The following is a 12754-nucleotide window of genomic DNA, read 5'->3' on the forward strand; positions in this document are numbered from 1 at the left end:
TAATGACACTTTCAGAACCGAGTCACTCGCGAGGCAGGATGGACTGCATCAGCGGGTGGTGCGGCAGCTCCCCTAGGAGAAGGGAAAGAACTCTGATGCAAACCTTCCGCTGCCTTGCGGCCCGTACCCACTCACGGGGAAGGCTTCGGGAGTGAACCCCGAGGGAAAAATCCAGAACTGGAGTCCCAAAGGCAGTTCAACACTGACCGGCAACTCCTGCGATGCCTTCCTTTGGGTTCATCAGATGTGTGGAGAGGGGAAGCTTCCCATGTTGTACTGCCCAGGCTTGCATGTCATATAGACAGCTAGGATGCAGATCGATGGTCGATTGTGACCCACAAAGAGCCTCAGGTCGATGGGTTTGTGGGGAGGGTGGGGAGGACTGTTGTGGGGGGGCAGTGCCCTGAGTAATCCCGTCTCCCTCTCTTCCATGTGCCTCACTGCTGCTGTACGGACCTAGTCGTCACGGTAAGTGCTTCCCTCTCCCCACTACTGATCTCTCAGTGCCCTGCCCCTGCCCCTCCTGCTGCCCTCTGGACCCAGGCACCAAATCACCTCCCCTCCTCATAGACTGTGAGCCCCCACCTCACAATGACACCTCCTCCCCCTCCAACTGTCCTCTTTCCCCCTCAGCATCCAATGCCCCATTGCTCCCCCTCCTCTCCCTCACTCATCCCCTGTTTATCCCCTCCCTGTGTCTCGCCCTACCCAGTGCGGTTCTTGCTTCAGCCTCTCCCAATGGTATATCTCCTTACAGAACGAGTACATGAAAGACGATTTCTTTGTGAAGATTGAGACCTGGCACAAGCCCGACCTGGGGGAGCAGGAGAATGTGAGTGAGGGGGAGAGGGGAGTAGGAGAGCTGGAGTGTGAGGGCAGGAAGGGCCCTAATGCCCTAATGGGTTTATAAAATGGGGAGACAGGAAGAAGTGGTCAGTGAGGAAGAGGGGGGAAATGGTGGGGTCACTAAAGGGATGAGGGAAGGGACGGGAGAACTGAGGGCTGTGGAGGGTGGGAGGAGGGGGAAGTGAGGGACTGGAGGGAGGTTGGGAAGAGAGGGTTGGGGTTAAAACAGGGACAGTAACATAGATGTACTGACTGAGTCAACCTGCCTCCATCTATTTCTCCACAACCCCACTGAATCTTCCTCCCTTTGAATTCTTCTCCCCACCCCACAGGTTCACGGCCTCGACCCCGAGGACTGGAAGGAGGTGGAGGTTCTGCCCCATCGACATCGCAGACCGGAGCATGGTGTATGGCAATGTGAGGAACTGGTTAACTCCCAAACCCCTCTCCCTTCCCACTCCCCTCTCCCCCCACCCCCAATCACACTCACTTGTATCCCTCAAATCGCAGGCCAGAGCACAGTGCCATGTAAGGTGGGACACTGCCCCCCAAATCACACCACCACCTTGGCTCCAGGATGCCCCTAGAGAGGGCTGGGGCCCACTGATACCAAATGGGTCCCGGTGGGAGTGAATGGATAGGGGTGGAGTCCCAGTGGGAATGAATGGGAACGGGTGGGGTCCTGTGGGAGTGAATGGGAATGCGTGGGGTCCCGGTGGGAATGAATGGGAAAGGGCGGTTTCCCGTGGGAGTGAATGGGAATGGGTGGGGTCCCGTGGGAGTGAATGGGAAAGGGTGCGGTCCCGTGGGAGTGAATGGGAATGGGTGGGGTGCCGGTGGGAGTGAATGGATAGGGGTGGGGTCCCGGTGGGTGTGAATGGGAATGGGTGGGGGCCCGGTGGGTGTGAATGGGAATGGGTGGGGTCCCGTGGGAGTGAATGGGAATGGGTGGGGTCCCAGTGGGTGTGAATGGGAAAGGGCGGGATCCCGTGGGAGTGAATGGGAAAGGGCGGGGTCCCGGTGGGAGTGAATGGGAACGGGTGGGGTCCTAGTGGGAATGAATGGGAAAGAGTGGGGTCCCAGTGGGAACGGGTGGGGTCCCGTGGGAGTGAATGGGAACAGGTGGGGTCCCGGTGGGAGTGAATGGGAACGGGTGGGGTCCCACTGGGAGTGAATGGGAATGCGTGGGGTCCCGGTGGGAATGAATGGGAAAGGGCGGTTTCCCGTGGGAGTGAATGGGAATGGGTGGGGTCCCGTGGGAGTGAATGGGAATGGGTGGGGTGCCGGTGGGAGTGAATGGGAATGGGTGGGGTCCCGGTGAGTGTGAATGGGAACGGGTGGGGTCCTGGTGGGAGAGAATGGGAACGGGAGGGGTCCCACTGGGAGTGAATGGGAATGGGTGGGGTCCCGGTGGGAATGAATGGGAAAGGGCGGGGTCCCGTGAGAGTGAATGGGAACGGGTGGGGTCCCGTGGGAGTGAATGGGAATGGGAGGGGTCCCGGTGGGAGTGAATGGGTAGGAGTAGAATCCTGTTGGCAGTGGGGACAATGGGAATGAATGCAGGGAATCTGAGTGTTCCCATCATCTCTCCCAGGATTATAAATCTGACGAAGATCCAGCAATTTTCAAATCAGTGAAGACAGGACGAGGCCCTCTGGGGCCAAGCTGGAAGGTACAAATCCTGTCATTTCTGTCACCCCTCCCCCACATCCTTTGCCCGACACCCCGACTCTCTCCCTGACACTCCCCCCTCCCCAACACGTGAGTCTTTCTCTCTCTCTCTCTCTCTCTCCCTGACACTCCCCCCCTCCCTCTCCCCAACACGTGTCTCTCATTCTCCGACACCAGACTCTCTCCCTGACGCTCCCCCCTCCCTCTCCCCAACACGTGATTTTCTCTCTCTCCCCGACACCCGACTCTCTCCCTGACACTCCCCCCTCCCCAACACGTGAGTCTTTCTCTCTCTCTCTCTCTCTCTCTCCCTGACACTCCACCGTCCCTCTCCCCAACACGTGACTCTCTCTCTCTCCCTGACACTCCCCCCTCCCTCTCGCCGACACCTGTCTCTCTCTCTCTCTCACTCTGACACCCGACTCTCTCCCTGACGCTCCCCCCTCCCTCTCCCCAACACCCGACTCTCTCTCTCTCTCTCCCCGACACCCGACTCTCTCCCTGACGCTCCCCCCCTCCCTCTCCCCGACACCCGTCTCTCTCTCTCTCTCCCCAACACCTGACTCTCTCCCTGACGCTCCCCCCTCCCTCTCCCCGACACCCGTCTCTCTCTCTCTCTCCCCGACACCTGACTCTCTCCGACGCTCACCCCTCCCTCTCCCCAACACATGTCTCTCTCATTCTCCCTGACACCAGACTCTGTCTCTCCCCGACACCCGACTCTCTCCCTGGCGCTCTCCCCGACACCCGTCTCTCTCATTCTCCCTGACACCACTCTCTCTCCCTCCCCGACACCCATCTCTCTCTCTCTCTCTCCCCGACACCAGACTCTCTCCCTGACGCTCCCCCCCTCCCTCTCCCCAACACCTGTCTCTCTCATTCTCCCTGACACCAGACTCTCTCTCTCCCCGACACCCAACTCTCTCCCTGACACTCCCCCCTCCCCCTCCCCAACACGTGATTCTCTCTCTCTCTCTGTCTCTCCCTGACACCAGACTCTCTCCCTGACACTCCCCCCCTCCCTCTCCCCAACACGTGACTCTCTCTCTCTCTCCGAACACCGACTCTCTCCCTGACACTCCCCCCCTCCCTCTCCCCAACACGTCTCTCTCATTCTCCGACACCAGACTCTCTCTCTCCCCGACACCCATCTCTCTCTCTCTCTCCCCGACACCCGACTCTCTCCCTGGCGCTCCCCCCCTCCCTCTCCCCGACACCTGTCTCTCTCATTCTCCCTGACACCAGACTCTCTCTCTCCCCGACACCCAACACTCTCTCTGACACCCAACTCTCTCCCTGACACTCCCCCCTCCCTCTCCCCAACACGTGATTCTCTCTCTCTCTCGACACCCGACTCTCTCCCTGGCGCTCCCCCCCTCCCTCTCCCCAACACGTGATTCTCTCTCTCTCTCTGTCTCTCCCTGACACCAGACTCTCTCCCTGACACTCCCCCCTCCCTCTCCCCAACACGTGACTCTCTCTCTCTCTCCGAACACCGACTCTCTCCCTGACACTCCCCCTCCCTCTCCCTGACACCCGTCTCTCTCTCTCCGACACCCGACTCTCTCCCTGACGCTCCCCCCTCCCTCTCCCCAACACGTGATTCTCTCTCTCTCTCTCCAAACACCGACTCTCTCCCTGACACTCCCCCTCCCTCTCCCCGACACCCGTCTCTCTCTCTCTCCGACACCCGACTTTCTCCCTGACGCTCCCCCCTCCCCAACACGTGAGTCTCTCTCTCTCTCTCCGACACCAGACTCTCTCCCTGACGCTCCCCCCTCCCTCTCCCCGACACCTGTCCCTCTCATTCCCCCTGACACCCGACTCTCTCCCTGACTCTCCCCCCCTCCCTCTCCCCCAACACGTGATTCTCTCTCTCTCGACACCCGACTCTCTCCCTGACGCTCCCCCCTCCCTCTCCCCAACACCCGACTCTCTCTCTCTCTCTCTCCCCGACACCCGACTCTCTCCGACGCTCACCCCTCCCTCTCCCCAACACATGTCTCTCTCATTCTCCCTGACACCAGACTCTGTCTCTCCCCGACACCCGACTCTCTCCCTGGCGCTCTCCCCGACACCTGTCTCTCTCATTCTCCCTGACACCAGACTCTCTCTCTCCCCGACACCAGACTCTCTCCCTGACGCTCCCCCCTCCCTCTCCCCAACACCCAACTCTCTCTCTCTCTCTCCCCGACACCCGACTCTCTCCGACGCTCACCCCTCCCTCTCCCCAACACATGTCTCTCTCATTCTCCCTGACACCAGACTCTGTCTCTCCCCCGACACCCGACTCTCTCCCTGGCGCTCTCCCCGACACCTGTCTCTCTCATTCTCCCTGACACCAGACTCTCTCTCTCCCCGACACCAGACTCTCTCCCTGACACTCCCCCCCTCCCTCTCCCCGACACCTGTCTCTCTCATTCTCCGACACCACTCTCTCTCCCTCCCCGACACCCATCTCTCTCTCTCTCTCCCCGACACCAGACTCTCTACCTGACGCTCCCCCCTCCCTCTCCCCGACACCTGTCTCTCTCATTCTCCCTGACACCAGACTCTCTCTCTCCCCGACACCCAACTCTCTCCCTGACACCAACTCTCTCCCTGACACTCCCCCCTCCCTCTCCCCAACACGTGATTCTCTCTCTCTCTCTCTCTCCCTGACACCAGACTCTCTCCCTGACACTCCCCCCTCCCTCTCCCCAACACGTGACTCTCTCTCTCTCTCCGAACACCGACTCTCTCCCTGACACTCCCCCCTCCCTCTCCCCGACACCCATCTCTCTCTCTCTCTCCCCGACACCCGACTCTCTCCCTGGCGCTCCCCCCTCCCTCTCCCCGACACCCGTCTCTCTCCCTGACGCTCCCCCCTCCCTCTCCCCGACACCCGTCTCTCTCTCTCTCTCTCTCCCCGACACCCGACTCTCTCCGACGCTCACCCCTCCCTCTCCCCAACACCCGACTCTCTCTCTCTCTCTCTCTCCCCGACACCCGTCTCTCTCTCTCTCTCCCCAACACCTGACTCTCTCCCTGACACTCCCCCCTCCCTCTCCCCGACGCCTGTCTCTCTCATTCTCCGACACCACTCTCTCTCCCTCCCCGACACCCATCTCTCTCTCTCTCTCCCCGACACCAGACTCTCTACCTGACGCTCCCCCCTCCCTCTCCCCGACACCTGTCTCTCTCATTCTCCCTGACACCAGACTCTCTCTCTCCCCGACACCCAACTCTCTCCCTGACACCCAACTCTCTCCCTGACACTCCCCCCTCCCTCTCCCCAACACGTGATTCTCTCTCTCTCTCTCTCTCCCTGACACCAGACTCTCTCCCTGACACTCCCCCCTCCCTCTCCCCAACACGTGACTCTCTCTCTCTCTCCGAACACCGACTCTCTCCCTGACACTCCCCCTCCCTCTCCCCGACACCCGTCTCTCTCTCTCCGACACCCGACTCTCTCCCTGACGCTCCCCCCTCCCTCTCCCCGACACCCGTCTCTCTCTCTCCGACACCCGACTCTCTCCCTGACGCTCCCCCCTCCCTCTCCCCAACACGTGATTCTCTCTCTCTCTCTCCAAACACCGACTCTCTCCCTGACACTCCCCCTCCCTCTCCCCGACACCCGTCTCTCTCTCTCTCTCCGACACCCGACTCTCTCCTGACGCTCCCCCCTCCCTCTCCCCAACACGTGATTCTCTCTCTCTCTCTGTCTCTCCCTGACACCAGACTCTCTCCGACACTCCCCCCTCCCTCTCCCCAACACGTGACTCTCTCTCTCTCCGAACACCGACTCTCTCCCTGACACTCCACCTCCCTCTCCCCGACACCCGTCTCTCTCTCTCTCCGACACCCGACTTTCTCCCTGACACTCCCCCCCTCCCTCTCCCCGACACCCGTCTCTCTCTCTCCGACACCCGACTCTCCCTGACACTCCCCCCTCCCCAACACGTGAGTCTCTCTCTCTCTCTCTCTCTCCGACACCAGACTCTCTCCCTGACACTCCTCCGTCCCTCTCCCCAACACGTGACTCTCTCTCTCTCCCAAACACCGACTCTCTCCCTGACGCTCCCCCCTCCCTCTCCCCGACACCTGTCCCTCTCATTCCCCCTGACACCCGACTCTCCCTGACACTCCCCCTCCCTCTCCCCAACACGTGATTCTCTCTCTCTCGACACCCGACTCTCTCCCTGACGCTCCCCCCTCCCTCTCCCCAACACCCGACTCTCTCTCTCTCTCTCCCCGACACCCGACTCTCTCCGACGCTCACCCCTCCCTCTCCCCAACACATGTCTCTCTCATTCTCCCTGACACCAGACTCTGTCTCTCCCCGACACCCGACTCTCTCCCTGGCGCTCTCCCCGACACCTGTCTCTCTCATTCTCCCTGACACCAGACTCTCTCTCTCCCCGACACCAGACTCTCTCCCTGACACTCCCCCCTCCCTCTCCCCGACACCTGTCTCTCTCATTCTCCGACACCACTCTCTCTCCCTCCCCGACACCCATCTCTCTCTCTCTCTCCCCGACACCAGACTCTCTCCCTGACACTCCCCCCCTCCCTCTCCCCGACACCTGTCTCTCTCATTCTCCGACACCAGACTCTCTCTCTCCCCGACACCCAACTCTCTCCCTGACACCCAACTCTCTCCCTGACACTCCCCCCTCCCTCTCCCCAACACGTGATTCTCTCTCTCTCTCTCTCCGACACCAGACTCTCTCCCTGACACTCCCCCCCTCCCTCTCCCCAACACGTGACTCTCTCTCTCTCTCCGAACACCGACTCTCTCCCTGACACTCCCCCCCTCCCTCTCCCCAACACGTCTCTCTCATTCTCCGACACCAGACTCTCTCTCTCCCCGACACCCATCTCTCTCTCTCTCTCCCCGACACCCGACTCTCTCCCTGGCGCTCCCCCCCTCCCTCTCCCCGACACCTGTCTCTCTCATTCTCCCTGACACCAGACTCTCTCTCTCCCCGACACCCAACTCTCTCCCCGACACCCGACTCTCTCCCTGACGCTCCCCCCTCCCTCTCCCCAACACGTGATTCTCTCTCTCTCTCTGTCTCTCCCTGACACTCCCCCCTCCCTCTCCCCAACACATGACTCTCTCTCTCCGACACCCCGACTCTCTCCCTGACACTCCCCCTCCCTCTCCCCGACACCCGTCTCTCTCTCTCCGACACCCGACTCTCTCCCTGACGCTCCCCCCTCCCTCTCCCCAACACGTGATTCTCTCTCTCTCTCTCCAAACACCGACTCTCTCCCTGACACTCCCCCTCCCTCTCCCCGACACCCGTCTCTCTCTCTCTCTCCGACACCCGACTCTCTCCCTGACGCTCCCCCCTCCCTCTCCCCAACACGTGATTCTCTCTCTCTCTCTGTCTCTCCCTGACACCAGACTCTCTCCGACACTCCCCCCTCCCTCTCCCCAACACGTGACTCTCTCTCTCTCCGAACACCGACTCTCTCCCTGACACTCCCCCTCCCTCTCCCCCGACACCCGTCTCTCTCTCTCTCCGACACCCGACTTTCTCCCTGACACTCCCCCCTCCCCAACACGTGAGTCTCTCTCTCTCTCTCCGACACCAGACTCTCTCCCTGACACTCCTCCGTCCCTCTCCCCAACACCTGACTCTCTCTCTCTCTCCAAACACCGACTCTCTCCCTGACGCTCCCCCCTCCCTCTCCCCGACACCTGTCCCTCTCATTCCCCCTGACACCCGACTCTCCCTGACACTCCCCCCTCCCTCTCCCCAACACGTGATTCTCTCTCTCTCGACACCCGACTCTCTCCCTGACGCTCCCCCCCTCCCTCTCCCCGACACCCGTCTCTCTCTCTCTCTCTCTCTCTCCCAACACCTGACTCTCTCCCTGACGCTCCCCCCTCCCTCTCCCCGACATCTGTCCCTCTCATTCCCCCTGACACCCGACTCTCCCTGACACTCCCCCCTCCCTCTCCCCAACACGTGATTCTCTCTCTCTCGACACCCGACTCTCTCCCTGACGCTCCCCCCTCCCTCTCCCCGACACCCGTCTCTCTCTCTCTCTCTCTCCCCGACACCAGACTCTCTCCCTGGCGCTCCCCCCTCCCCGACACGTGATTCTCTCTCTCTCTCTCCCCGACACCCGACTCTCTCCCTGACGCTCCCCCCTCCCTCTCCCCGACACCTGTCTCTCATTCTCCCTGCCACCCCTGTCTCTCTCATTCTCCGACACCCCTGTCTCTCTCTTGCCGCCCACAGAAGGATCTCCTTGATCAGCCGGACTGCCCCCACATGTGCGCCTACAAACTGGTGACGGTGAATTTCCATTGGTGGGGGCTGCAGGGCCGAGTTGAGAAGTTCATCCACAAGGTCAGCTCTCAGAGTTGGGGAGAGGCGATGTGGACGGTGGGACTGGAATTGACATGAGGATGGCACAGAGGCAGAGGGAGAGAACGACGGCATAGTGGGGGGAGGAGAGGAGGATGGGCTGGCAGTGGTGAGACAGGACAGACAGAGTTAAGAGTGGGGAAGGTGAGAGGGGATGGAGGGAGGGAGGTAGTGGAAGATTATTATTCAGATCGGAGGCTTGTGACAAGTGGTGTGTCACAGGGATCAGTGTCAGCTCCACTGTGGTCAGTTCTCTGTATTAACAATTCGATTGACAGTGTTGTTGACGTGGTTACTGGGATTACAGTCCACACTAACTCTGCTGGTGTGGTGGACAGTAAGGAAGGTTGTCTCTGGTTACACCAGGATCCAAATTAGCTGAAGAACTGGGATAAGGAAGGCAGTGGGAACTGAACGCAGACAAGGGTGAAGTCAGGTTAGGGAGTCAGGATGTTCACAGTGAATGGCAGGACCCTGGGGAGTGTGTCGAACAAAAGAACCGAGCAGTGTAGGCACATGGCTCCCTGAAAGTAGAGTCACAGGTTGACAGGTTGGTGAAAAGGGTGTTTGGCACGTTGGCCTTCATCATTCGTGGTGCTGGGACGTTATGGTACAGGTGTACAGGACATTGGTCAGCCTGGAAGGGCAGTCCATCTAAGAGAAGGAAAACTCTGATTTTAAACCTCCGCTGCCTTGCAGCATACCCACTCATGGGAAAGGCTTCGGGAGTAAACCCTGAGGACAAATCCGGAGCCGGAGTCCCAAGGCAGTCTGATGTTACATTTAACCTCATTCTGGCAACTCCTGCGACGACGCCAGTGTCAAGCTGAATCGGCCCCTGCCTTTCCCTTGGACAGCATCGGTGGCGTGGAGAGGGGAGACATGCTGCATGGGTAACTGCCGATCTCTCATAAAACCTTGCCCAGGCCTGCGCCCTGGAGAGGACACTCCAGTGTCGCCTCACCGCAGCGGCAAAACACGGAAAGCAGCAATCTACCAGTTATAAGCCTGTGCTCAATTGTCGTAGAGCAAGGCGCCAGGGGTTGCTTTCGACGGAGGGAGAGGCCTCACTGGACAGCTACCGCCCACCTCAAGCTGGGCAGCCCCCAGCCAATAAGGTGCTGTCCCGTCACAGTCTGCCCGCTTCACTGGGTGCGTGGGGCTTAGGGATACAAGTATCCTGAATCGCGGTCTGTAAACACTGCACCAAGCAAAAGAACAAGGAAACAAGGCAAGAAGCCAGCATTCAGACTCGGATGTTGGAACGTACGGACTATGACAACCGGTCCATCAGACGACCTTTGCGAGATCACTGACACCCGCAAAACAGCAGTGATTAACAACCAACTGCTTCGTCTTCAAGTGGCTCCAAGAGACAGGGCTTCCAGAATCGGGGACCCTTCGTGAGAGAGAGTACACCTTTGTCTGGCAGGGGAAAGGCAAGGACGAGACCAGAGAGCATGGTGTCGGCTTTGCTGTGAAAAACTCGCTGCTGAAGATGGTGGAATCCAGCAAGGATGGATTAGAGCGGATTTACTTACTGCGGCTGCACACCTCCGATGGGCCTGTCAACCTTATTAGCGCTTACGCCCCAACCCTATATTCCACACAAGACGCAAAAGATGAGTTCTATGATCAACTTTCAAGGCAAATACAGGCGATCCCGAAACAGGAACAGTTGCTGCTACTTGGTGACTTCAACACAAGCGTGGGTGCCAACCACAACTCCTGGCCAAGCTGTCTGGGACGGTATGGGATCGGTAACTTGAATGACAATGGACGACGACTGCTCGAGCTTTGCATGCTCCATGGACTATGTGTCACCAACACATACTTCCAGGCCAAAGCTCAACACAAAGTTTGCTGGCGACATCCCCGCTCCAAACACTGGCATCAGCTAGACCTGATCCTCACAAGACGCAACCACCTGGAAAATGTGCTCATGACTCGGTCCCTTCAGAGTGCTGACTGTGACACGGATCACTCCCTGGTTTGCTGCCAACTCAGACCCCACTGCGCCAAGCCTCCAGGCAAACAGCGTATCAATGCTACCGGATCCGATCCAAAACTTAACCAAAGCGGAGGTATTCATCAAGTCACTGGAGGACGCCCTCCTTGCAGACCCACCAGGAGGAGCTGTTCAGCAGAGATGGGATTTTCTCAGGGACACCATCCACAGCACTGCATTGAAGACCTTCAGGAGGAAGCGGAACAAGACACAGGACTGGTTCGAGGCAAGTGCGAATGAGCTCAATGCGACCATCGAGGAGAAGCGTGTTGCACTGTTGAAGCACAAACCAACCTACTCAGTCAATGTTGCAAGCGTTGAGGACAGCTAGGAACAATGCACAGAAGGCAGCCAGACGCTGTGCAAATGGCTACTGGCTACAACTATGCGAAAGCATCCAGTTATCAGTCGACACAGGCAACATTCGCGGAATGTATGAGGGGATCAAGAAAGCCATCGGTCCAATCCAGAGCAAGACAGCTCCACTGAAATCCAGGACAGGTGAGGTCATCAAAGACAAAAGAAAGCAGATGGAGAGATGGGTGGAGCACTACTCCAGGGAAAATTATATCTCGGACAATGCGTTAGCCACCGTGAACTGCCTACCGGTCATGGAGGAGCTGGGCGTACTGCTGACTGCTGAAGAGCTGAGCAGAGCCATCGACAGATTACGCACTGGAAAGGCACCAGGGTTGGAGGTCATCAAGTGTGCAAAGGGAGTTCTGTTCAATCACCTGCTGGAACTACTCTGTCAGTGCTGGGAGGAGGGAATGGTGCTGCAAGACATGAGAGACTGCAACATTGTCACCCTCTATAAGAACAGGGGGGACAGAAGCGATTGTAACAACTACAGAGGAATCTCGCTGCTGAACATCGTTGGGAAGGTCTTCGCCCGCGTGGTCCTGGGCAGACGACAGAAAATCGCCGAAAGGGTATATCCCGAATCTCAGTACGGTTTCAGGTCGGAGCGTTCCACAATTGACATGATCTTCTCTCTTCGACAGCTGCAAGAGAATTGCCGAGAGCAAAGACAACCAGTCTATGTCGACCTTGTTAGTGGAGACGGCTTGTTTAAAATCCTCGCCAGGATTGGTTGTCCTCCGAGGGTCCTCAAGATAGTCCAATCGTTTCATGCGGATATGAAAGGCGTCGTTCAATTTGATGGCTCTTCTTCAGAGGCTTTCACCATGCAGCGGTGTGACGCAGGGCTGTGTGCTTGCTCCCACCCTATTCGGCGTCTTCTTCGCAGTCACGCTGAAACATGCATTTGGAACTTCAGCCGATGGAGTTTACCTTCACACCAGATCGGACGGAAAGCTGTTCAGTCTGTCCTGGCTGAGGGCAAAATCCAAGGTCCGTGAAGTACTCATCAGAGACATGCTGTTTGCAGACGATGTAGCGTTGGCGACACACTCTGAAGAGCAACTGCAGCGACTTACAGACAACCTCTCAAGAGCCTGCCAGGAATTCAGCCTAACTATCAGTCTGAAGAAGACCAACGTGATGGACCAAGGCATTGAACACCCCCCCCCCCCCCCCGTCATCAACACCAACAATTACGAGCTGGAGGTAGTCCACAAATTCACATATCTCGGCTCCACCATCACGGACAGCCTCTCCCTGGACTCCGAGATCAACAGGCAGATCGGACGAGCAGCCACCACATTCGCCAGGCTGACCAAGGGAGTCTGGGAGAACAGAAAGCTAATTACAAACACCAAAATTGCAGTCTACAGGGCATGCGTCCTCAGCACACTGCTCTACTGCAGCGAGACCTGGAGCCTCTACTCCAGGCAGGAGCGACGTCTCAACGCCTTCTACCTTCACAGCCTGAGACGTGTTCTGGGCATCAAATGGATGAACA

General features: G+C 58.6%; 1 protein-coding gene across 1 annotated transcript in view; it reads left to right on the top strand.

Moving 5' to 3' along the window:
• The window catches only part of pitpnbl (phosphatidylinositol transfer protein, beta, like), a 44162-nt gene that overhangs the window by 17996 nt on the left and 13412 nt on the right, over positions 1-12754 (top strand). Inside the window, 6 exon segments of the mRNA XM_059953335.1 lie at positions 461-468; positions 758-832; positions 1179-1223; positions 1225-1263; positions 2441-2518; positions 8754-8864. Of these exon segments, the coding sequence (XP_059809318.1) occupies positions 461-468; positions 758-832; positions 1179-1223; positions 1225-1263; positions 2441-2518; positions 8754-8864 (356 nt within the window).

Source organism: Hypanus sabinus, chromosome 29 (assembly GCF_030144855.1).
Source record: "Hypanus sabinus isolate sHypSab1 chromosome 29, sHypSab1.hap1, whole genome shotgun sequence".
Classification (NCBI taxonomy): Eukaryota; Metazoa; Chordata; class Chondrichthyes; order Myliobatiformes; family Dasyatidae; genus Hypanus; species Hypanus sabinus.